The sequence below is a fragment of the Ahaetulla prasina genome, chromosome 4, assembly GCF_028640845.1.
Source record: "Ahaetulla prasina isolate Xishuangbanna chromosome 4, ASM2864084v1, whole genome shotgun sequence".
Classification (NCBI taxonomy): Eukaryota; Metazoa; Chordata; class Lepidosauria; order Squamata; family Colubridae; genus Ahaetulla; species Ahaetulla prasina.
The window spans coordinates 45,642,809-45,668,720 of NC_080542.1; the positions used below are offsets into that span (position 1 = coordinate 45,642,809).

The 25,912-nt window shown below is 38.7% G+C and overlaps 1 protein-coding gene across 15 annotated transcripts in view; it reads right to left on the reverse strand.

Moving 5' to 3' along the window:
• CDK12 (cyclin dependent kinase 12) overlaps window positions 1–25,912 on the reverse strand; it is a 105,789-nt gene that overhangs the window by 79,710 nt on the left and 167 nt on the right. For 12 of the 15 annotated variants that reach the window (XM_058181115.1, XM_058181113.1, XM_058181114.1 and 9 more), the window contains exons 1-10: window positions 23,755–25,907; window positions 17,100–17,972; window positions 14,899–15,075; window positions 8,846–8,985; window positions 6,928–7,098; window positions 6,218–6,407; window positions 4,113–4,169; window positions 3,347–3,448; window positions 2,766–2,843; window positions 883–999 (exon numbers count right to left, since the gene is read on the reverse strand). In XM_058181115.1, coding sequence (XP_058037098.1) covers window positions 883–999; window positions 2,766–2,843; window positions 3,347–3,448; window positions 4,113–4,169; window positions 6,218–6,407; window positions 6,928–7,098; window positions 8,846–8,985; window positions 14,899–15,075; window positions 17,100–17,972; window positions 23,755–24,815 — 2,966 coding nt within the window. In that variant the 5' untranslated portion in view covers window positions 24,816–25,907. Of the gene's footprint in view, window positions 1–882; window positions 1,000–2,765; window positions 2,844–3,346; window positions 3,449–4,112; window positions 4,170–6,217; window positions 6,408–6,927; window positions 7,099–8,845; window positions 8,986–14,898; window positions 15,076–17,099; window positions 17,973–23,754; window positions 25,908–25,912 lie in introns of those variants that run through there. The other 3 variants (XM_058181109.1, XM_058181117.1, XM_058181104.1) reach the window with 3 other exon arrangements.

A 25,912-nucleotide genomic window follows, 5' to 3' on the forward strand; every position in this document is an offset into this window, starting at 1 on the left:
CATCTATTTTCCCAACCATGAATTGCCTAAGAATGGATGCTTTGAGTGCAAAGTATTCTCAAATATGGTATGAAAAAAAGAAAGAAAAACAATGTGTATTTTTTCCCTTATGCTAGCAGTAAGTAATTACTCTTTCCCCTTTATCCAAGACACTTATTGGACACTACTGAATGCAGTTAAGAGCTGAAACAGGTAAATGTCCCCATGTCCTCTCCTAATTCTCATCTAGAATCCACCAAAAGTCTGTGGCTCTAATTAGGTCCATTAATGTTTTACAGACCCTGGGGAGTTCACAGGTGTCTATAGTCCAATACAATTAACAATACACATTGCGCCAAATAAAATTATCTACAACTGCAGTAAGCATACATGAGACATAGCTGTCAACAAATTCACCTTTCTCTCTTTTCCATCCCCAAAAACTGGTCCAGAAACTGAAAGACTGTGAGTTTTAGTCCAGCCTTAGGCATGAAAGCTGGCTGGGTGACTTTAGGCTAATCATTCTTTATCAGCCCAACCTACTTCACAGGATTGTTGAGGTGGAATACAAAAGGAGGAGGAATATTAGGTATGTTTGCCACTTTGAATTATTTATAAAAATAAAATTAAAATTAAATTTATTGTAAAATCAGGATAATTGTGTTTTTTTAAAGTTACTTCCCAAAAGTCTATCTTAACCTGTTTTCTGAAAGGGAAACAAAGAGCAAGCTTTTTTAGGAAGACAAGTGGACAGCCTCTGCACCTCTACATTATCTCATATTGACAGAGACAACATATGGAAATAAAAAAACTAGATATTGTGCTTTATAGTGTTATACTAAACTTGAAGACATACTGCATATAATTCTATGCTCTCACCCAAAGAACAGTACACTAACTTACAAAGAAAATTCCTCCCGCAGGCGCCTACGATATTGCTTCTTGGGTTTCATGGTGTTGAAGTAAGGAAGTTTGATTACATCTGGCCATGCAGCTGGACATGGGCTCCCACAAAGACGGCTGCAAGGAAATGTAAAAACAGTTTTGAATCTCTCGATAAACATAATACTTGAAGTCACTCAATTCGGTGGTCATTTTCAAATTACCCATCCAACTGTAACTCCAAATACTACAGTATTAACATTTGTGCATCACCTTTCCCCCATTGGTTGATATACTGCAGTATAGAAACCACTATTTTTTGGCATAATGTTAATGTGCTGGCCTAGAAATTAGGATACTGCAAGATCTAGGCCTCTCTTAGGCGTGAAAGCCAGCTGGCTGATACTGGGTCTGGCTCTCTCCCTTTCCATTTCTCTCTCTCTCTCTCTCTCTCTCACACCCTCCTTCCCTCCCTCCCTCCTAATTATTAAAGAGGAAATTCAGAAAGAGTACTGGTACATATAAATGATTTTGAATTCTGTCTAGTTAAACTCAAATTTTATTTTAAATATCTCAAAGGATTCATAAATAGCTATTGGCATTGACTGTAAAACTGAAGTAAAAAGAGCATCAGGGAAAATAAAATGAAATATAATTTGGGCAGCAAGAGTGCAATTTCCATTAGTCATCTCTAAAAGCAGAAGACATATGAAGACGAGTCTAATTTTTTTGTGATATTTAAAGCATCACAGAAATGAGTCCCCATCCACATACAATAGCAAATTGAACATTTTGATATGCACAAAGATGATTGATTGATTACATTTATTTGCCACCCATTTCATATCCAACAATTCTGGGTGGCTTACAACATAAAAAACATTGAAAAAATATTAAAATCATCCATTATATAAACACAGCAAATAAAAAGATTTCACAAATAAAATTAAGGAAACAATGTGGCAAAGAAGGGAGCCAAACACATGGGGGGAGGGAGGGAGGGAGATGGCACTGAGTTTTAACTACTGAACCACCTCTAGTATGGAGCTCCCCCATTGGGTTCCCAAACCCTCTGGCAAGGCCAGGTCGTGAAACATCCAGAGGGCAGGAGCCACAGCAAAGGTGGTTCTTCTCCTGGATCCCGTCAGCTGAAATTCCTGGGCTGACAAGATCTACAGTATGCCCCCTCTGCCAGCAAGGGTGGGGCGATCCATGATTAAGATTAGCTAAAGAAAACACTTATAGATGAATAATAAAAATGTACTTATTTATTTAACTCAAATGCTGTCCATCTCACCAATAAGGCGACTCTGGGCCCAGGCAATGGATTTCAGATTTTAGAAAGATTCCTAACAAGATTTAAGTTACTTGAGTAGAGAATGATGCTCTAGAGAAGACTTTGCAGCTGATGAAACTGTAAACACTTTCCCCCCTCCAAGGAATAGCAGATCTTGAACAGCTAAATAAGGCACATAATGATTCTTTTCTGCCCTGGCCTCTTTCCCAACTTTGTATGGTATTTAAAGGGAGCCTAAATGCTAGTTTCTTGTCATCTAGCACCACCATTAGAATCGCAATTCAAAATTATAGATAGAAATAAGCTGCATATACAGAATTTTGGGTTTCTGTCTCCTGAAGAGTGGATTACCAGGCTGGAGATAGAGACTCATAATATAAGATACAGTTATATACTTTCAAAAACTCAAGAAAAGCATTTTTCTGGCATCTATGTACATTTCTAACATGAGCAACTAGCTGGTACATATTGTTCATAGATCTGATCTGGACCTAATATAATTGCTTGCAATTCTAGAAAATATGACAACTGCTGGCACAGCCAAGGCAGAATACACAAACTACTTTCTGTGCCCGTTCTCCTTTCTATCATTCATAGAACGCTTTACCTGATTAATTCAAGCTGGGACAACTCAAGATTAGCTTGAAAAATAGGTTTCTTTGTAAACAGTTCCCCAAGGATGCAACTAGGAAGAAAACAGAACAAGCTAAAACACCAATAGCATAAACTGGAGTATTTGGGGGGGGGAGGGAGGCATGGCAAGCTTTTCTTGGCTGCCTAGGAATCTTATTAGATATCTAGCAAATTGCCAATGAAAGATGCATGCAAAGGACCTATCTGCATTTCCCGAGCAGCATTTCCCATTGCCTTGTGGAAGAGATAGAACTTCATATTTTCTGAAGAAAATTATTGCCATGAACAATAGCAATATTTTAATTCACATTTATAAAAAAGAATATCTTAAATACAAAAACCTAAAGGTTTTTTTTAGAAGTGAGCTCTTGCATGTGCTTGTGGCTACTGTCCAAAAAAACAAAAAAAAATTAAATTCATCATAGTTATTTAAGGCCAATCAAAACTAAATGGAATTTCAGCCACTCTATGCTTAAAGCTTGAGGTATGAACCACTGCAGATTGTAGCCACAAGTTAACATTAGAAACCAAAGCATGGAAGAGTCACTGGCTTACCCACAGCTCCAGACATCGATAGCTGGTGTGTAACGCTCCTCGCCTAGCAGCAACTCTGGTGGTCGATACCATAATGTAATGACTTTATTGGTATATGGACGGCTATGTGAGAAAAAATTATAAAAAACATTTAGGTTCAATAATTTTGTAAGAACTACTGTAAACAGAAATATATTAGATGATACAATCAACAGAATGACTATTGATTTTTTAAGCCACTACAAATTTCATTTCCAGTCACCCTCAAGTCCAGTCTCAAGCATTCATAATGAAAAGTGATCAAGATGCAGTTGCAGAAACAAGAAATAAATTGCCTCTGATCTCATTCCGCTCTCTACAGAAAATCATCATGTATCAGGTGTTCGAGGAGGATATCTTCACTGATAAAAACAGATAGGTCAATGCTTTCTCTCTGTTACATTATTAGCAGAATTAGGAAAAATCATTGCTTTTATTGTCAGGGATCTAAAGCTCAAAATAATTTGCTAATTTGCTCAGTAAGTTTAAGATTAAGGTGGATTATAAATAAACTATAAATTTAGTTAGAAGTCCAAAGCATAACCAAGAAGATTAGCAGTCAATAAACAGGCAAAGACCATGCAATCAGCTCCCTCATTAACACCACTGACTCAAAAGAGAGACAACAAAGATAACTCCTATATGTTTGTTTGCAATTAAATTCAATAGGTTTTGTATGGCAATCCATCCAGGTACATTATGTATAAAAAATCTAAAGTCATGCCTATGCTCCTCTTAAACATCTTACCTTTCTTCTGAACTGTAAAGTCGGGCAAGACCAAAGTCTGCCAGCTTGATCTGCCCACTGCAAAAAATAAAAAATAAAATAAATGATTGTGAACCTTTAGTAACAACATTTTACACAAGAGCAACATTGCATAAACAAGAATTACTGAATTTGCAACAGGTGTAAATCAGTTTCAATAGACATAGACATCTCCTACAGAACAGATTCCTCACAAAATTATCCTATAAATTTATAGGATAACTCTATTCTATCTAGACCCGTTCCAGTCCGGCTTCCGACCCGGTTACAGCACAGAGACGGCTTTGGTCGCGTTGGTGGATGACCTCTGGAGGGCTAGGGACAGGGGTTGTTCCTCTGCCCTGGTCCTATTAGATCTCTCAGCGGCTTTTGATACCATCGACCATGGTATCCTGCTGCGCCGGTTGGAGGGATTGGGAGTGGGAGGCACCGTTTATCGGTGGTTCTCCTCCTATCTCTCCGACCGGTCGCAGACGGTGTTGACAGGGGGGCAGAGGTCGTCCTCGAGGTGCCTCACTTGTGGGGTACCTCAGGGGTCGATTCTCTCGCCTACCCTGTTAAACATCTATATGAAGCTGCTGGGTGAGGTCATCAGTGGTTTTGGGGTGAGTTATCATCTGTATGCGGATGATACCCAGCTGTACTTTTCCACCCCGGACCACCCCAACGAAGCGGTCGAAGTGTTGTTGGGGAGAAACAGACTCAAGCTCAATCCCGCCAAGACGAGTGGTTGTGGATGCCGGCACCCCGGTACAGTCAGCTGCATCCGCAGCTGACTGTTGAGGGCGAGTTAGTGGCCCCAAAGGAGGTGGTTCGCAACTTGGGCGTCCTCCTGGATGGACGGCTGTCCTTTGATGAACATCTGGCGGCCGTCTCCAGGAGGGCCTTTTACCAAGTCCGCTTCTGGTCACCACCTTTAAAGCGCTCCATGGCTTAGGACCCGGGTACTTACGAGACCGCCTGCTGCTACCCTATGCCTCCCACCTACCCGTACGCTCTCATAGAGAGGGTCTCCTCAGGGTGTCGTCCGCCAAACAATGTCAGCTGGCGGCCCCCAGGAGTAGGGACTTCTCTGTGGGAGCATCGACGCTCTGGAATGAACTCCCCCCTGGTCTACGTCAAGTGCCTGATCTTCGGACCTTCTGTCGTGAGCTAAAAACACATTTATTCATTCAAGCGGGACTGGCATAAATGGATTGATTTTAAACTGGGTTTTAGTAGTATTTTAAATTTTAAATTCATTTTAATTCTGAGCCATTTAGTAATTTTATATTTTAAATCCGTTTTAATTGTATAAATTTTGTATTTTACTCTGGCTGTACACCGCCCTGAGTCCTTCGGGAGAAGGGCGGTATAAAAATTTAATAAATAATAATAATAATAATATTTTTCAACTGCAGAATCTATCTTTTTAGAAGTCTAGGGACAGTAAGAATGCATGGAAATATATTTTCAAGGCATTCATCAGTTCATTCATCAGTTCCTTGACTCTCCTCCCTCCCCCCCCCCCGATTAAAATATATTATATAAAAAAAATATTCATGACATTCATATTCATGACATATTCATTATATTCATCCCCCTTTGTTGTGAGAATGTACATATGAAGTCATATAGATGAACTAGATTGGATCTGGTGTCACCACAATAAGAAAGGTTCATAGCAGTCTGATAGAAAACTACCAGATTTTTTTTATCTAGCCTATCTCACTAGAAATGACTCTAGATGGCATGATTGTTTAATAGAAATGGCAGGCAGCTACTGTTATGTATGGCAAAATATATGTAACTCAAATGAACAAACAGCAGTATATATAAAAGACGTTTTATTTGATGCAATGATGTCAGTTACATAGATCTCCATTAGAAATGTGTCTCATGATACTGGTACATTAAATTTTTGCTTTCAAATTATTATCAGAACAGGCAAAAGAATACAGAACAAAGCATCTTCCTCATATCTCAGGAAGTATAAGAATGCAATAGACATTTTTTAAATATACTGGATAGAACACTAAGAAAACAATTTTTTAATTCCCATACACAGTCATCTAACTCATCTAATATAAAATAATTTACATCATTACCTGTTATTTAATAAGATGTTGGAACATTTGATATCTCGATGAAGAAAGTTTTTTTTGTGACAATAGTCCAGTCCCTCCATCAACTGCTTCATGAATGATTTGATATGATCCTCTGAGAAATGCACCAACCCAGATTCTAGCAATCCCATGAGGTCATGGTCCATATATTCAAATACAAGATAAAAGGCACCTACCAGAATATTAAAAAGACAAACATCACTATTTTTATTTAAGAATTAAAATATGAACATTTAGCACCTCAAACATTTAGCACATCATATTTAGAATATTATAAAGTAGATTATACCATAAGTAGGAAAATGTAAATGCCATAAATTGTGCTCTCAGAAAAAAGGATTCTAGATCATTTAGATCATTCCATCTCAGTATTCATTATCAAGACAATTGTGTTTGCATATCTAAATTGTAAAGAAATTTTAAATCCTAAGAATAGCAATATTCCTCCCCTTATCTATTATTAAAGAACTTGATTCATCCTCAAGATGAATAGGAAGCTTCTTACTCAGATGTTTGTTATAAAGTAATCCACTGACATTCTGACACACTAGACAAAATTAAAGTATACCTCTTCACTATATTTTTTTTAATGTACAAAGCATGTTTATTATTGCTAAATAAGACAGCTAATTTGAAATGTGGGTCATAATCTCACAATCTATTTCCAAACAATCTTCTTTGACAGTAAGTACCTTTGTCCTTCTTGAAATCCAGTGCATCTTGTTTGTCTGTAACAATTTCCTTCATGTTGACAACACTCTGATGAATCAATTGTCTGAGAATCTTGATTTCACGGATAGCTGTAATAGGGAAGCCTTCCTTTTCATTGTCCAGCCTTACTTTTTTCAAAGCTACCAATTCACCTGTGAAATACAGAACACAGCAAATTATAAAAGTAATAATGGTCAAACAAAATATGAGAAACGAAAAATAAGATCCTCCTTAAACATTCCCTGTTTGTGACTTATTTGAGTAGACAATGTCAACACAACTGGTCTGAGACTTAGGATCAACAGTTTAATGATCGTTGTTACAACAGTCTTGAATTTTTTTTTTACTTACAACCTGTCCTCAAAACTATGACAGCCACACACACACACACACAAACACACATCTCCTGTAGTCACGTGATCATATTTCAGGCACTTGGCAATTGCTTGCATTTATGACCAATCGTGTGATCACATGACTACAATGTGTGACATTTTTGTCAGTTCCCAGCAAAAAATGCCTGTTAAGAATGGATTTGTTTAACAAAATGATGACTTATCTTATTCATAAAAAATTACTTATAAAATTTATTGGCAATTTATTATTTTTTTAATTATTATTATTGTATCATAAAAACAGTTAAAATCTAGTTATGTGGTGCCTTGACTTACAATTGCAACAATTTTTGACCAAAATTCCAATTCCAATTGCGATTGTAGGTCAAGGATTTACAACTGCTACAACTTTTGACCAAAATTCCAATCCGAATTGCAATTGTAGGTCAAGGATTATCCGTACAATGAAAACTTTTTATCAGACAAACATTGGGGGTATTAGACGTATATTTCAGAACTTTTCTTCATTTCCATACTTGGAATTAACCCATAACAGATATTTTTAATTACTTGCCATTGAAACTAAGAACGCAACCAGTTTATCTTCTTCAGTTTATTCTTACAAACTGTTACGAAAAAACCACTACTTACAATTAAGCTCAACATTTCTTTTGCTAAGCAAAAGTGTTATTAAGTGAACCGCATCCCATTTTATGAACTTTTTGCCGCAGTTGCCGGGTGTATCACTGCAGTTATTAGGTGAATCTGGCTTCCCACATTAATTCTGTGTGTCAGAAGCCAACTAGGAAGGTTATAAATGATGATCACATGAAACATTTGGATTGTAAATCAAGAACTGTAAATCTATCATTTGTTCCTTTATAAACAGAAGAAGTCACACTTTTATAATAAAAATAGTAATAAATCCTATATGTCAATAAATAACTATTGCTCTCTCTCCTCTCATATATGTGTGTGTGGTGTCTGTATGTCTGTTGTTATTCGGAGGAGGCAAGGGATATGGAACAAGGACCGTCTGACACGGATGACATGATGAGATTCCTTGCAATGTTTGGAGAAGTCGGGGGTTGAGGACAATGCTGTCTCAGGCCCATCAGGCATTGGGGGAGGTGGCCAAACACCCTCCAGCTTTGGAAAAAAAACCCTCAGCATTGACTCGTTTCAGCTTGTGTCTTGTCTTTTGCCTTGTGGACCTGCCTTGCGCCCTGTGGACTTCTCTTGCTTTGTGAACCTTGCCTTTGCCCTGTGAGCTTGCACCTAGTTTCTGGGCTTCCACTTTGCCTTTCCAAATTAGTTTTGTTGCTTACTGGCTTTTGTTTGTTGGACTTGGTGGCTGCCTTTAGGGAAGTATGGGGTGGAATCTTACTGGCCATTGTAGGGCTGTTTGTTGTAGAATTTAACAGAGCAATGAAGGACTCTATCATAGTCCACCTAGGCGACTTGGGTCACAACGTATGTATGTGTATATATGAATACATACACAGACATACATATATATGCTCAGAAAAAGAAAATTAAAAATAATTCATGTTTTTATACTCACCTGTATCCTTGTCCTTGGCTTTGTACACTTGCCCATATGTTCCCTCACCAATAATACCAATAATATCAAATTTGTCCACACAGCGCTTTCCCCAATCACTTTCTGTCTGCCTCCTCTCACCATAACGAGGGCAACAGATTCTGAAAGAGATTTTTTGTGGGGCGGGGGGAGAAAGCAAATAGAAGAATTGATAAAACGTGTAATTCTAAAACAAAACTCTTACATAAATGTTTTCTGATCATCCTACTCGGATCTGCATGTGTGTATAGATATAAAATGCACATCAGAAATCCTGTGATACCTAACATATTTATTATAAATACAAACCACTCTTTTTCTTAAAAACTTAAAAGATTGTTATTTAGTTTTCCAGGTAGGCAGATTACAGAACTAAATGAAATTAAATATGAAACTGTATATTCCAGGTTCTTACTGGAATAATGACTTATTTAACAATTTATTAAATAAACCACAATTGACTAGATTTATTCATGATTAAATACTAACCATATTTTACAAACCACAATGGTTCATATAATTTGCTAGAACAAAATAAAAAACTTAACATCATGGTTCAGTATAATATTTGAGTAATGGCACTGCCAAATTGTCATAAATTTCAGATTTTTCACACTATGTTGTAAAAAATTTAAAGACATTTTATGTTTCATAGTCCTAAGAAAATATACATGTTAAAGATATGTGATGATGAGATAATGAGTTTGATATTTTATGAAGAATTCTGGCTTAATTAAGTGCAAGACTCTATTACAGATAATTATATAGATAGCAATAGCACTTAGCACTTGTATTTATATACCGCTTTACAGTGCTTTACAGCCCTCTCTAAGCGATTTAGAGTCAGCATATTGCCCCCAACAATTTGGGTCCTCATTTTACCCACCTCGGAAGGATGGAAGGCTGAATCAACCTTGAGCCTGGTGAGATTTGAACTGCCAAATTTCAATCAGCAGGCAGTCAGCAGAAGTAGCCTGCAGTACTGCACTCTAACCACTGTACCACCACTCAGATATATGGATAATTATCACCTATACATACATGCAATTATTTCATGTAGATGGAAAGACATTTATATTCATGATGTTGAATAGAAATAGAAAGGAATAGAAATCATATATGTGGTCTTTATCAATTTTTGAAATGTACGTATACTCTAAGAATGACAAGCGAGCTTCCTATGAATTCAATAATAAGTTTAAGAATTGAATTAATTTTATATTACTATATAGATCTTATTTTTTCTGTTTTCCTACATTTTTTCTTTTTCCTCCCTATTTTTTAAATTACTGCAATATGTGTAATTCTTTTAATGAATTATCACTGATATATTTTTGGTTAGATAGTTTTTAAATTTTTCACAATGTTTATTAATGAAATATAATAATCATTTCATTAGCTAACATCTCTGGAGGAAGAGAAACATAAGCAATTATAATATCACAGAAACATTTGAAGATTTCTAATAACTGAAACATTTTTAAAAGATAGCTAAAGTTTTTAGGTAAAGGAAAAGAATTACAAGTCTGTAAAATGATACAAAACCTTATAGAACTAAGAATATTGAAGGAGACTTTTGAAGAATGGAATCTGAAAATAGTAGCACACTAACAACAGCATCAATAATGAGGTCTGCTTCTCTGGATAGACTCTGTCCAAAAGTTATTATGAAGAAATGACAAATGTAGAAAAGAACAGATTTTATCTGGCAAAACAGAGATGGAATCAAAAGTGGATTTAAAACTAACAAGTCAAGAGAATGACCTAGAAAAGGATGTTTCACTGGATCTACATTAGAAACTGGCTGGGGTTTTAAAACAGAAATACAAATGACAAAACAAGAAAGTGATCTGAATATATTTTTTCCCTACTGGATTTACAAGAGGCTTGGAAAACTCTGGGTGATGGGACAAAAAAAGAATTCAAATCAGTATGATGAACTAAAAAATAAAACTATTAGAAGTAAATGGAAGGAATATAAAGTTGTTTTATTTAATCAAAGTTAAAACAATATACCATATTTTTCAGAGTATAAGATGCACTTTTTCCCCTCCAAAGAGAGGCTGAAAATTTGGCTGCATAGTTTCTTCGAAGCTTTTTTCCAGCCCTAACTAGGTGTTACCAAGTGAAGCAATCTCCGTGGTTTGCCTGCTTTTCTCATTGCTTCTCTCTCCAAAGATCAATTGTGCTTTAGAAGCTGTTTTTTATTCCCAAGCAGGGGATAAAAACCAACAAACAAATGTGCTGAAGCTGACCAGATTAAGGACGCTAGTCAGGTGAATACCTGATAGGCAGATTTTTTTTTTCCTCCCCAAAACTAAGCTTTGTCTTATACTCCGGTGCATCTTGTACTCTGAAAAATACGGTATGTTTTACTTCTGGAAACTATTTATGGACTTTTTAATAGAAAATATAACATTTTATGGATTTGTTTAAAGCTAAGAGATGGTATATGGCTATGATGGCGAACCTGTGGCATGCGTGCCACAGGTGTCACGCATAGCCATATCAGTGGGCAAGTGAGCTTAGCTCCGGCGTGCGGGCCTTCTGGGCCCACTAGATATAGGGAAGCAGGCTGTTTCCTGCCTCCAGAGGGCCTAGGAGTGGTGGGGAAGGCCTGTTTTTCTCTCTCACCTGGCTCCAGAACCTCTCCATGAGTCTGGGGAGGACAAAAATGGACTCCCTCCCCTGGAGGCCCTCCAGAGGCCAGAAATTCCCCAGTTGCCAACTTCTGGTTGGACAGGAAGTGAGATTTTTGCAGTCCCCAGGTTCCAGAGCCTCTCTATGAGTCTCAGCACAAAATGGCCTCTATAGGATGGTCAACAGTGCGTAAAGCAGATTCCCCTCCCCAAATGTTGAGATTTTTTCCTAGGCTGGATTTTTTCACTACATTAGGCCTTAAACTCAGGGAAACAAAATCCAACTGCAATTTTCATATAAAATTATACAGATTGTATTATTCTTTTATAATAATGACAGAGTTCCTGTAATACTCTAAAAATACAGAGTACTCAATTCTATTTTGCCTCATTAAAAGTATTGTTTTGAGCATTTTTGCATTGTTTTTGAACTCAAAATTTGAGTTCAAAATGCTTCCAAATGCTAAAAATAAGCCAGTTTTTTTATCCAAACAGGACACTTAGTTTATCTTTGTTTTCATTTTTTTGCTGAAAATGCTTTGTAATATGCTTAACTCTTATTTTATTTTAAATTACAGACTATAAAATAAAAGCTAGATAGACATGAAGTCCAGTGGTGGGTTCTAATTTTTTTTTACTACCAGTTCAGTGGGTATGTTTAGGTGGAGGGCATGTGACTGAGTGGGCGTGGCCAACTTGGCATCACTCAGGCACTCAGTCACATGACAAACACCCCCCCCCCATCAAGCCATGCCCACCTAAACAGTGGTGAAAATCTTCGAGACTTTTTGACATTTTTTTTTGACGCTCCGGCCCCATATCCAGGACAGGATGGGGTGGGATGGCAGTGATCATCTTGGCTTTCCCTCCGTTGCCGTTCCTGGCCAAAAAGCGCCCCTTCTCGCCTCTGATGGGCCTTCCCCATGGTTCAGCCGAAGCACCCCACTCCTGCTGCCGTGCTGAGCTGGGCCAGACAGGTCCCATCCACGAGATGAGCGTGCAGGAGAAAGGCTTCCCTCTGGACCAGCTTCACCGAGGACACGCCCAGGGTGACCCGGTTTCCGCGGCCCACCAACCATGGCTTTTCAGCCAGAAAGGGCAGTGGAGGGAAAGCACAAAGCAGCTTCCTTCTCACCGGCCGACCGGAAAAGTTTTTGGCGTTGTTGTTGCTGAGCTCCTGGAGAGCCACACTCATGAGCATGGAGCCAGTCAGGGGCGAGCTGGGCAGGCCAGGGGCAATGGCAACGGCAGAGTCCAGCATTCAGGGAGGGCAAGGTTAGCATACTCTCAGCCAGGCCCTACACAGCCTCTGCTGGCTCAGGGCAGCTGCAGCCCAGACAAGCTGAGGAACTGCAGGGAGCCTCCCGTGTGTGGCACTCCCCACCCAGCCTTCTCCCGCGCCTCCATGCCATTTTCAGGAGCCCAGCTTACTGGGCTGCTCCCGTCTCCGCTGCAACTACGGCAGCTTCGGGAGATGCTGGCAGCATGGAGGCGTAGGCAAAGGCTGGGAGGGGGTGCAACACACAGGAGGTTCCCCACAGTTCCTCAGCTCGTCTGGGCTGCAGCTGAGCCCGCTGCCCTGAGCCGGCGGACAGAGGCATCCTCACCAGCCAGCTCTTTCTGGATTTGACTTAGAGGAAAGTGCAGCTCATGGTTGCTATATTTGGTTGTGCTGCATGAGTGAAGGGGAAGAAACAGACATGGGGGAGCACACAAACTGCTCCAGGTCAGCGGCTGTTTCTCTCCTTCGTTGCTCTTTATGGGAAAGCGTTTGGAGCAGCACAGCAAAATTTAGCAGCCATGAGCCATGCTTTCCTCTAAGCACTGTGGAAGGCAGAGGGAAACAGGTGCTTCTCTTGGCACAGAGCTTTCCGGATGAAGCTTTCCTTTTTGGAGGAAAGCACAGCTCATGGCTGCTACATTTTACTGTGCTGCACCAAAAGCTTTCCCATAAAGAGCAACGAAGGAGAGAAACAGCTGCTGACCTGGAGAACACGTGGACCGGAGCATCTGGAAAGATCTGACTGGGGAGGAGTGCCTCCATCCGCCAGCTCAGGGCAGTGGGCTCAACTGAAGCCCAGACAAGCCAAGGAACTACAGGGAGCCTCCGCACCATTTTCGGGCGCCCAGCTTACCGGGCTGCCCCAATCCCTGTTGTGGCTCCATAGGTGGCGGTTTTGGGAGACACTGGTGGCATGGAGGCATGGCCGAAGGCTGGGAGGAGGGTGCAACACGTGGGGAGGCTGAATCCGCTCCCCTTCGCCTCCCCACACTTGTTTACCCATCCCAGAGAGCTTGGGCTATGCCTCCCTCCAACTCGGCGTCGCTCCTGAGTGAACTCTTCTGTCCTCTGCTGTTATGAAGAAGTGGCAACTCTGGTTGCGCCATGCCTGCTTTGTTCTCTTTGAGAGCCACTTTGCACCTTGTTTGCAAAGCTGCTCTCAAAGAGAACGAAGCAGGCATGGCGCACCCAGAGCTTCTTTGCAACAGCCGAGGACCTCTTCTGCTTGGAGCTTCAAGCTGCGGGGAAGGGGGGGTGGCTGCAATGCCGGCAGCTTTGGAGGGCTCCTTTCCTCAGTGGTTCGTTTTTTTATCTCGTCTAGGCGGCTACGCCGATTTTGTCCTTAAAGGCTGTTCTGTGCCTTTTGATCTTTCTCAGGCACGGAGAAAAGCGACCCTGTGAAGGGACTGAGCCTGCTGCTGAACTTGGAAGCCGAGAAGCTTCTTTTGCATCCAGGCACAGGGCGCCAAAAACACTTCTGGTCGCTACTGCCATCTTCATGCATACACAGCTTTCTTCACAGCGGCTGAAGGACTTTGTAGCATCCTGTGGCTAAGTGGCTGATAGGCTTCTTTGCCAGCCAGCCGCTTCCTTGCTCTGGTCAGCTTACTGTCTGACGGACGCATCGGGTGGGCGAGCGAGCAGCGACCAGTTCAAAGAACCAGTCCCTACTGGCTATTACCTATTTGGCAGAACCGGGCCAAACTGGTAGGAACCCACTCTGCTGAAGTCGGACAGATTCTAAGGGAGATGTTGTCAGATACACTGGCTATCCGACAATATAGATATCAAGCTGAGGATCAAATTTTATCTTCCATACACTATGAACTGAATATGCATTTTAAGATTCCCTAATTTTCCATTTTTATCCATTTCGAAATGGATTGTATTTCAATTGGAAATACAAGTGTTATTTACCAGTACTAATCAAACCTAAAGTAGAGTCATGCAAATGAAGTTATATAAGCTTTGCCATATGTCATATGCACAAGATGAAAGATTTGGTTAGATCTATTAACCACCCAATTTATTCGTTTGCCAATCCTCAATGTTATCCTAAAAAAATTAAGTACTTTGAGCAAATGCCATCAAATAAAAATCTATTTAGTTCTTACTTTGGTCTCTTTCTTAATGATTGCTGAGGTGGTGTGGCTGCCTTTGGTTCTGGAGACTCTGGCGGTGAAGGGTCTCCACCAAGAAGCTCTGGAGGAAGTGGGAGGTCTGTAAGCAAGTGTCGTGGTCTCTGTTCTTTCTCTTTCTTCACCGACTTCAGAGGAACTATCTCCTTTGGACTAAAGCACCAGAGAAAAAAATAGTATTATGAACTCTTCAGGAAGCTGATTGTTGTTCCCCATCTCCAAGGTTTAACACAGATGGATATAATTCAGCTGCTACAATGATAACATTACAGATAGAAATATCTACAGGAAATCAATGTAACCAAAGGTCGCACCATTTTAACATTGTAGTTCAGTACCTGATATACAGCTGAAATTTCAAAATTCTGGGATTTAGAAAATGTGTCATTTTTAATGCAATGGAAGGGGAAAAAAATAAAAGAATACAATCATTAATTGAACTAATTTAATTATATTGAAATCCAATTATTTTTTTCCTGGCCACACACTTTTTTATGTACCTTCTTCCTCCACATCCACTATACTTATCATTGCTTGAAAGGATCTGTGAACTCCAGGCCAAGGTTGACTACATTTTTTTCCTTAAAGCAACTATTTGCCCCTTTTAACTAATAAGAATTGACTAACTTTATTAATATTGAAGTGAGGATTGAAAATATTCCCATGATTTGCAATGGCAAAACACCCTTAGACCTACAGCTACAAATACAGACCAACACCTACAAATACACAGAAAACTGTCTACATTTATACTAACTACGGTTTTGTAAATGAACACTTTAAAACAGATTAGTACTTGTTTCTTCTTTTACAATTCCTGGACAGTATGATGTACTGCCTCTGCAATTATTAGTTAGAGAGATAGTGCTAGATGCTGATTGACAGGTGGAAAATTAGCAATATAGTATCAATGATGCCCAACTCTACCAGCAAAAATGTAACAAAACTCTCTTAGTAACACTCTCTATACACTTTCACCAGCCCGTCTAACACAGGATAGTGCAAACACACTTGAGAATTAAAATTGTTTGCTAGATTTGAAATTAAGAAACTAGGAAAATTCCTTTTCCTGGAAATCAAACCAATCAGTTGTCTGAAAAACAACTGATAATCTCTGAAACGGGTGAAATGCTACCAGTTCGGGGCGGTTCTCCCGAACCAGTAGTAAAAATGCTACTGATTCACCCGAACCAGTAGTAAAAAAAATGCTTTAAAAAGTTAAAAAAAAGTTCCGATGATCGCACAGCACAGCTTATCATCTGAACTTTTTTTTTACTTTTTTAAAGCATTTTTTTACTACCCATTTGAGCAATTGGTAGTAAAAAAATGCTTTTAAAAAGTTTTTTAAAATATTATGCTATCACTATGATACTTATTAGTTACGAATTCCCTACAGCATGATGAATATTTGAGTCTGGAGAAAGACTCAAATTAAAAGAAAGAAAATGGAAATAGTGCAAAACTATAATCTGGCTCAGAAAAATCAGGTCACAGCCACAGCAAATCTTGGTCTTGCACAATCCTCCCATCATCCTGTGTGTGAAAGGAGACACAGAAAAACAGGGTAACATGTCCAGCAAGAGGAAAAATGAAGGCAGCAACCAAGATGGCCAAGTTATACTTTACCATCACCACCAAAAATAAATATCTGATTTAAGATCATCATCCCCATCTCCAAATATAGCAGTCAAATACTGGTAACAAAACAAATCAATACACATTGGTTATTTAGAGGGAACAATGGCTCAAAAAGCACATTGCTCGCCTATTTAAAAATTATCTAGTCATGAATTCAGAGCTATATTCAGAAAAGCACTGCAAGGCAGCTACTTGAAAACAAGTAGGATTATCAAGTCATTTACGTCTAAAATTATCCTGACCAGCAATACCTACCAAGCATTTTAGATAAAGCCCTCTCCTAGCAGGCTATCCAAGTTATTTTCTATTAAGGAAGTGCATCTTTCATATCCTGCAAGAAATTACCATTCCTGTCCACATTACTAGAAACTCAAGGTTTCAGAGGCACCAAGGTTATTCCTGCAAATTCTACTGACTGCAGAATTTACTGTACCAGCTCAACTGTTTTCAGATACCAATCTTTGTATCAGAACTGAGCGAAATGAGCAATACATTACACTAGCAAGTCTTTGTAGAATAGCAGTGTCTACAAACCTTACCTTTCCAACTCATCTTCCCCAGGCAAGATTGGTGGCAAAGGGAGTGGAGGCAACGTTGATGTTTTGAGATGAGGAACTGCTATGGTCACAGAACCATGTCCCTTTGAGGACGACTGCATGATAGACTGGGAGTTAGCCTGAGAAGTCAAGGATGTTTTAGAAAGGGCAGAAAAGGGCAGAGGAACTAAAACAGGGCTGTGAATGGTAGATGACTGGGCAGATGGCAGAGGGGGAACAACCGGCAATGGAGGCAAGGGGGGCAATGGTGGAGGAATTTGAGGAGGTGGGGATGATGTTGGTAAAGGAGGGAGTGACTTTACAGAAGGCAAAGGAGGTTGGACCTCTTGCTCAGATGTCTCTATTTGTTTTGGAGTCACAATTTCCTCCTTTGCTATACCATGTTTCATATTTTTTGTTCCCACAGTTTTTGAGTCTTTAACCAAAGCAAGACGTTTCTTTTCAGAATTTTCTACTGTCTTTGTTTTGACAGGCTCGGGAGTTGTTTTCATCTCTGCATTGTGTTGTGGAGTATTTACCGTCACCTGATCAGGAGGACATTTTTCAGGCTTAGCCATTTTTGCCTTCCTGACATCCATTACAGACTCTTTTACTTCAGCTAAATTATTTTCTTTTTTAGACACCAAGCTAGATGAGTCCTTGGTCTCCTTTCCATCAATTTTTGCTGCAGCAGCTGCAGCTGCAGCCCTCTCCTTTTTCTTCCTACTCAGCTCAGCTCCTAAACTGGAGGTCAGTGGTAGCCGAGCAGGTGAGATACTGGAATGGCGACTGCGAGACCCAGTTCTCTGCTTTTTGTTATGAGATGAAGAATGTCTTGAATAATTAGGACTTCTGCTTCGGGATTTCATGGGCTTCCTGTGAAAACAAAAGAGGATAAATCAGAATCCAATAGGATCTTAACTGCCACATTTTTATGTAAAAAACAACCTCTTGTTCTCAAGAAGTTAGCTCAATATTTTATGTTCTGTATTTCTATTACACAATATATGTTTCTTTTCAGATTAGAAGATATGTGAACACAGCCACTGCCATTTGTAAACCTTGTTTAAATGCTACATGAACCCAGCTGATTTATTTATCAGACCATGGTTAAAATAGGTCATGGTTTAGCCATTTCAGAACTCACACTATTTATAGATACCGACCATGACCCTTAAAGCTTCAGTACATTCCTCAACTTGCTACAGGTTTCTCTGCTTCCTTCTTGGATTCACTTTATGTGGATAGGCTGAAACTGCATCTTCTACTCATGTATAACATAATACAGCAATCTTGATAGTATCACATGTTAAAATAAAAGGGGTCAAACATTTTAAGCCTGGATATATTTAGATTTTTAGATTGGAATCTTGAAACCATGATATATCTCTGTTTGCATGTGCAAAAACAAAGATATATAGTCCCTGCACAAATTACCTGTTTTTCTTTAAAATGTTCTAGCTGAAAGAGATGGGAGGGAGGGAAGCTCAGCTGCCTTTGCTTGGGTCAGTACTGCTTTCAAGTTTCATTTTCCCATATTGGGGATTACTCTCCCAAGATGCCCTTAAATGTTCTGTGTAATCAGAAAATTTCTTTTCTTTCTCACCAAGAGAACTGAGAGTTCAATGGCAACTCAGAAAGGAAGTAAATTTTCAGTTCTGTGGTTCAACATAGGCTATGTACTTTCTACTATAGTGTAGCAGATAAGAAAGAGAGCATTCCCAGCCACAGAAGGTTGTTGTGTGACTGTGAGCCAGACACTTTTTTTTTAGTCCAACCTAGGTCACAGAGTTTTGATTAAAAAATAAGAGGAAGGGGTATTATATGCCCTATCTACAGCTTCTGAAAAGCTATAATTAAAAATTTAAAAATTAAAAGAACTGGTAAGATCAAAACTCAGTGTCAGAAATCCATACACTGATTCTCAGTTTTTCCTAGTCCTTCCCTGACATTGAGCTGTCTCAGTTCTAACATTACTGGACAAAACTGTTCCAACAATCAGATCTCAAGCATACTAGCAATCTTATCTAAATCATTCCTAATCCCAAACACTCCAACAAAACACAAAGATTTGAAAACAATTTCTGCAGTTAATTATAGGAAGCTGAGAATATATGTAATCCTGAGGTCTAATAGAAATACTTCAGGTCTTTGCAGTGTAGGTTAGTAATCTAAAATTTAGAAAATACAGTAAGCTTGAAATGTGAAGGTTACCTGCCTCCTTACTTTTTTTTGTAATCAGTGAAATATATAAAAAGCTGTCCCTTTATTTTGTTACTTCATTGTTTTCAGATTATTTAAAAGTTACCAGAAGGGGCCATGTATACCCACAGAGAAACTTGTAATACAAAAGGTCATCAACTGTGCAGAAATGGACAAACTAACACTGAGTTTAAAAGATAAAGAGACATCAATATTTTACAAAGTATGGGAACAGTGGTATAAATGGATGGAATGGAGATAGATAAGAATAATTAGTTACTAAGTATAAGCAATAGATAAAATAAGAATGTAAATACACACAATTTAATTTTTGTAAATAATGCATGGATTATTATTATAAGAAAAACACCACAAATACCTGTCAAGTGATATAATTTTTTGTTTGTTTTTTCTTTTCTTTCTTTTCTTATATTTTTAATGTAATAAAAGTTTAATAAAGCATTTTTTTAAAAAAAAAAGTTACCAGAAGGGAAACATGTATCTAGGGATGAACTTTGGAGTCCCTAGTACTTACTATCTGAGCTTAGTTGTTTGCAGACCTTTCATTACCCAACCAGGTAACATCATCAGTGCTACAAAGTGTGAAGTTTGGGTTCTGTTTATATATTATTTATATTTAAACATTTTAGCTGTTTTAACACAGCTACACAAAAAACAGTAGTTTCTAGATATCCAGTTCCCTAGATCATTACATATGCAAGATTGTACAAACAGTTGTTTATGACAGGCACTATTGATTTAAATTAAGCTCAAAGATAAATTAGACCATGAAAGAGGCCAGAAACAGCAGTAAGTAGTCCACAAAGCCAATAAGGGTAACTAAGTAAGCATGAAGAAAAGAATGTCACTAGTCAATATGGCTGCACTCAGTCTTAGGCCAATTATTCCAATTTTCTTTCAAGTTTTGAATAAGCTATTAGTAAGTCATTATTTGCTATTTTAGGCAACTTAAAGTGTTTTTATGGCTTCCAATATGAAAAGAGCTAGTTGTACTCTTGGGGACAGAAAAGTCATATCTGCTGATGTTATTCTGGAAATATACGGTCAGACTATCAAGAGCAATGGGGAATATTCTTTCTTGAATAACATTCAAGTTAATTTCTTAAATGTAACTAACCAAAAGCAGGATTCTCTACTGCAATGGTTTTGTCATTACCAGAAAACACCAATTATTTACAGGAATTCAATAATAATGAGAGTTGTTTTGGCTGAAAGATGGTTATGGAATGTACTCACTGGCTGAGTTCACACATCATACTATCATATTTGTTTTAAAAGCTATGATGGCCTAATTTTACCACAATGTGCAGACTACAATACTGGATTCACACAGAACAATAAATCATAACCCAAACCACAAAGTTAAGTGACATGTGAACCAACCACAAATAAATATTTATGCTTCAGGGCACACTTCCAGGTAAGGCAACATATAGCATTCTCTTGTTCTTCATACACTCCAAGAGAATACTCCCAGATTTAGTTTATGGTCACTCATTCACAGCACACAACTTATATATCCCCTTTGCTTTCTATCTGAGTTTTCCAAAACGATACGATTAAAGCAGACAACATACACATCCCTGGTCAATAGCTGGGAAATAATTAGGCACACACACAAATCACTTTTATCCAAATACTGAGGCACAAGAGGTTTTTGAAATACAGAAAGACTTAGTGAATTTAAAATAATAGCAAAACTTTACTGGTTACATAAACATTTGCTCTCATACACACACATATACAATTACCCAAGTTTTCCTCAACTAGGCTGACAAGCACTAACTAGAACTAGAGGGACAGAAGCTACCAAATCTGGCACCAAACAGAACTCGAAGAGTGAGTGGATTTTAGGGCCCCTTTTAGCCCTCCCAAAGTCCTTGCTTTGTTGATTCACAAGTCTGGTAGCTGTAGATCAGAAGGCAGCATGCTCCATGTACTCAAGCTCAGCTTCCTTTTTTCTTTAGACTTGGTTCCTTCTTAAATACCTTTTAGACAAGATTCCTGGTTTATTGCCTTCCCTCCTTATGGGTGTTCTTCTTCATCTTTATCTATGGCAGCTTCAGCCTAGGTCTCACTATATTTTCCAAAATTCAGGTCACCAAAATGTACTAATAAATCTGCAACCAAATCCTTTAGATATTTGAGTTCTAGTGACCCAAATCCCATTCTCCTTCATGTTAGTAGCCTGCCACTCCCTGCTTATTTAGGAATCCAACTTGAGAATTAGCTCTTGAACTCACTACAGATATCTCATTTCATAGTGTATTGTACCAATCATTATAAGAAGCCATTCCCTGTTAATATGGTCAGTTTTTATAAAAGACTCTAATGGAGAAAGTGAGTTAAATATGGTTTAAGAATTTCAGAACCCAACATATGTAGGTGAATGGGAAAAAGAGTTGGCAAACTAGACCAGACAAAGCTTTGTAAAACTTATAAAATGAAATAAAAGAGAATATAAAAAATGAACTGGAATGAGATGTCTCCTTGCAGTTTCACATATTTAAATATACAATACTTACTGTTGCTCTACTCAAGCCCACTCAACGTATCATAAAGACTCAACCAAGTCACTTTCATAAGTTTGGAAAACTTATGAACGTAAGTTTTTAGATCACAAGATGTTTTCACATATTAACCAATCCTTTCTCAATAGACATGGAGATGCTTTCCTGATATTTGGCCCATAATTAGCAGAAAACAACTCCACTTGTCCTACATTATTTAAAAGTAATTGCCAAGAGTTGAAGTACCAACCATCTTAACAATAGGAACAAAAAATATTAGATTCAAAATGTAGCCAACCAAATACAGAGTTCATCATTTTTCCTTTCACACTTGGTGGGAAGCTTGCCTAATAATATTTGTTTCACAATATTTCCTCCATATAAAATGCCTCATGTTAATAATTATATACTTTCTCTCATGTTCTCATTATAGAGGTGAATGGAGCTATGAGAGAGACTCTTCATGAAGAACTTCCAGAATTCACAACATGAAGAGAAGAATTCGGTGAATTGTCAAAACAATATGATAAGATTGTTGATTAACGGTGTCAGAGTGCTAGCGGCTTCATTGAAATTACTCCTACTTCAATATGAAGGTTCTGAAGTAAAAAGTGTTAACAAGAAATTATAGAAACTAATTTAATGCCTAGTTATAACCAATATTAGCAGTTTCATATATTTATATTATAAAGAGAGAGTAATACCTTCCAAAGTATTAACAAAATGATATCTTATTTAAAGTAAGATGAGCAATATAAAGTTTAGACTCAATGATAAATGTTGATAGGAAAGAGGTCTATTTTAAAAGTTCCTTTCTGCTTTTGGGTTTCAATAATTAGTTGTTAAAAATTACAATTCAAAGGAATAATATGAACATATTTTAACTATATTGACTTCCCTTATAGCATTTATAAATATCAGAAGTTAAAATCAAATATGATTTTTAAGCACATAACTGTTATTTATCTAAATGTGTATGAAAAGAATATCTATCCCCACTTAAGAAAGGTCCAGTAAAATAACTGATAAAACTAGCCAAGCATAACTATATGGAAAGTCATGAATGCTGATATATTTAAATGGTATATTATTAAATATACCTTATTTTCTTTGTACTGATTTCAATTTGCTAAAGAAGAAAGTTCCTTGCAACACTGGTTTACATATTTAGTAAGCCCATTTTCTGTCACCTCTTCCAGTTTTTTTAATTTTATAAAAACTGAAAAACCATAAAATATATGAGAATGGATTAAACTGCAGTTTGTTTTCAGAAATTACTGACTACATTTATACATCTGACTATAGCACAATCAAAGCAATTAACAGTAAATCGTGGCAGCTAGTTCTCAGTTACACACCTGACACAGAAGCTACCCATCTGCATTAACTATAATGTAATGTTATTCATCTTTAATTATCTGTAGTTCATCCCAGTCATGAATGGCTTGACAAATTAAACCAAAAATATGTTGAAAAACATGCAAGATCAGTGCTCACTGGCATTAAGGTTTCATACTTTGTTTCTATTTCATATCATGGATTAGCATACCCCATCATTCAGTGTTATACTGGCTGACCTGGCTTCTTTTCAACTTATTCTCCAGTAAGATAGAAAGTATTACTTAGGATACAATAATATTGGAAGACTGAAAAACAAGTTTGTACCTTAAATCATCCTGCTTTAACATTAAGCCAAGTGTGTTAGACTCAAACTCCATTCTCACCAGCATAAGCATGTTATTTTAAAATAATATTATAATTCAATACATAGGGCCGCATCATGGTGAGAAAGATTACCCTAATGATTCAGAGGAATATAAAACATTCTATTCTAAGAGACAATAACAATTCTGGGACACTATCCCCTTTATTTACATTGTATTTAGGAGGCTCAACAATTCTGATTTAAGTATGAAGACCAGTACCTGGAAACAGGACTACGACTCAGAGACCGTTTGGAAACAAAAGGACTGCTGGAGCGCCTTCGATTGAATGGGCTGGGAGATCTTCCACTGTATGATCCACTTCCTCTTTCATAACTGGATGACCGCCTCCTGCTGTATGGACTGACGGACCGCTGTCTCTTACCATAAGGGCTGGGAGAACGCATACTGGATTGGTAGGCAGCAGGTTCCTTATATGGAGGGCTGACTGATGGTCGTCGTGAGGATACACTAGGACTTTTCTTATATGAATCATAGTTACTGGATGTATGTGAGCGGGGAGGGCTGTTGTCATAATCCTGTGAATAGGATGCTCCTGAGGGACTGTCATCTTGTTTGGGACTATCTGACCACTTGCGGTGTGGACTTCTGGATTTTCGCTTTGGACTGTCCAATGACTTGTAACTTTTAGGGGCATCTCTTTTCCGATGACTTTTACTGTGATCCTTGTGACCAGATTTTGCCTCCCGTTCTTTTCTAGACTTCTCCTTATGCAGTTTGGCTGAGCGGGACTCTTTGCTACTGCTCTTGAATGATTTAGATGTGTGGTCATCATTCTCCTCCTGTAGCCTTTTGGAAGTACCAGATAGTCTATCCTTACTAGAACTCAACTTGCCTGAGGACTCTTGATTTCTGTCCATTTTCTTCTCCTTGTCTCCCAACTTACTTTTTATCAATTCACGGACACGCCTGTGTTGATGATGACGATGCCTATGTAGTCGATCACTCCTGTCTGATGTCCCTTTCCTCTCATCGTTTTCTCTATGTTCCAACTTGAGGACTGCTTCATCTGAGAAAGTGTCAGAATCAGAGCTGATATCATCATATTCTACCAATGGCTTGATCATGCTGCCAAGAGGTGCTCCTCCTTCTTGGGACCCCAACGGCGAATCTTTGGAATGCCTGGATCTGTGTCTTTTATGCTTGGAGAGTCGATGCCTTTCTCTGCTGTTTGAGCTCCCACTGCTGGACACTGCATCTTGATGCAAAGACCCCCCACCTCCCGTATCCTTCTTGCCCCCATGTCTCTCTGGGTTTGGCATTCCTTCTCCACTGTGCTTGAAAAAAGGGAGGAATCCTCCAAAAAGCCCAAATTCTACTCTTCAAGCCCCTACCCCTACGATGGAAGGGCTACTTTTCCTTTTGTTATCTATGTCCTACATTCAACCCACCAGTGTCTCTTTACCAGGATAAATGGGGTTGCTCTATGAATACCTGATTCTGCAATCACATGCAGAATGTTGTAAGATAAGACTGCCTCAGAAATAAATCTGAAATTGAGTTAAGCTGCCTTTCACCTGGAGGAAAACAACTCTATCAAAATATCCTCCGATCTCACACTTCACATGTAGGAAGGGAAGAGACGATATTTTAAACCCTGAGTAAGCCCTGCTCTTCCTTATCTCCTAGTCTAAATTAATTCCTACTTTTAGAGTATTAATTCTGAAAAGGGTTGATTAAAAGGGTAGAAATATGCAAAAAAAAAACCGTTTGTAAATAGGTAAGAAGCTGGACTTTACCAACGCCAAAAAAATAATAAAGAAAAGTTCTGGAGACTACCCTCTTCGAGATTTTTGAAAAAGGGGTCCCCCAAGAGTAGTCTCTCAAAGTATTTAAGCAGCGGATTGCCTTGGATCAAGGTTGCCTTACCCACTAACTAAAGGTCCCACGTCCCTACAAAATTAAAGTGGGGACTGAATTCATTTGCTATCTGCTCAACTTCCTGAGGGGCTGACTGTATACACTTCCAGCGCGCCCCGGGGCCTCGCTCACTGAGCAAATCCCGGAGGCCCGTCACCAACCCAAGATCCTCTACTAAGGGGGCACCCCCTTCCTCAACCTGAATCTCTAGTGAGCTCCCCAAGTCAAGGGTCCCATCTTTTTTTACCTACTTCCCAGATCGAAACGGCGCTGTTTCCAGGTTGAGGGGGGGAGGGGGAAGGAAGAGGAAGGTAGGAAAGTGAGGAGGGAAGGTTAGCCACCAATTCTCGCGAGAATACGAAAAAATAATCGCCCACGTTGTCGTCCTCTGAGCCGCCGATGCCGTGGCTTCTTTTGCTATACCGCGGAGGTTCCTTTCCCCCAACTCCTCTCTACCTGCTCCTATTTTTCCAAATACCGCGAGAACACGCGCGTGCGT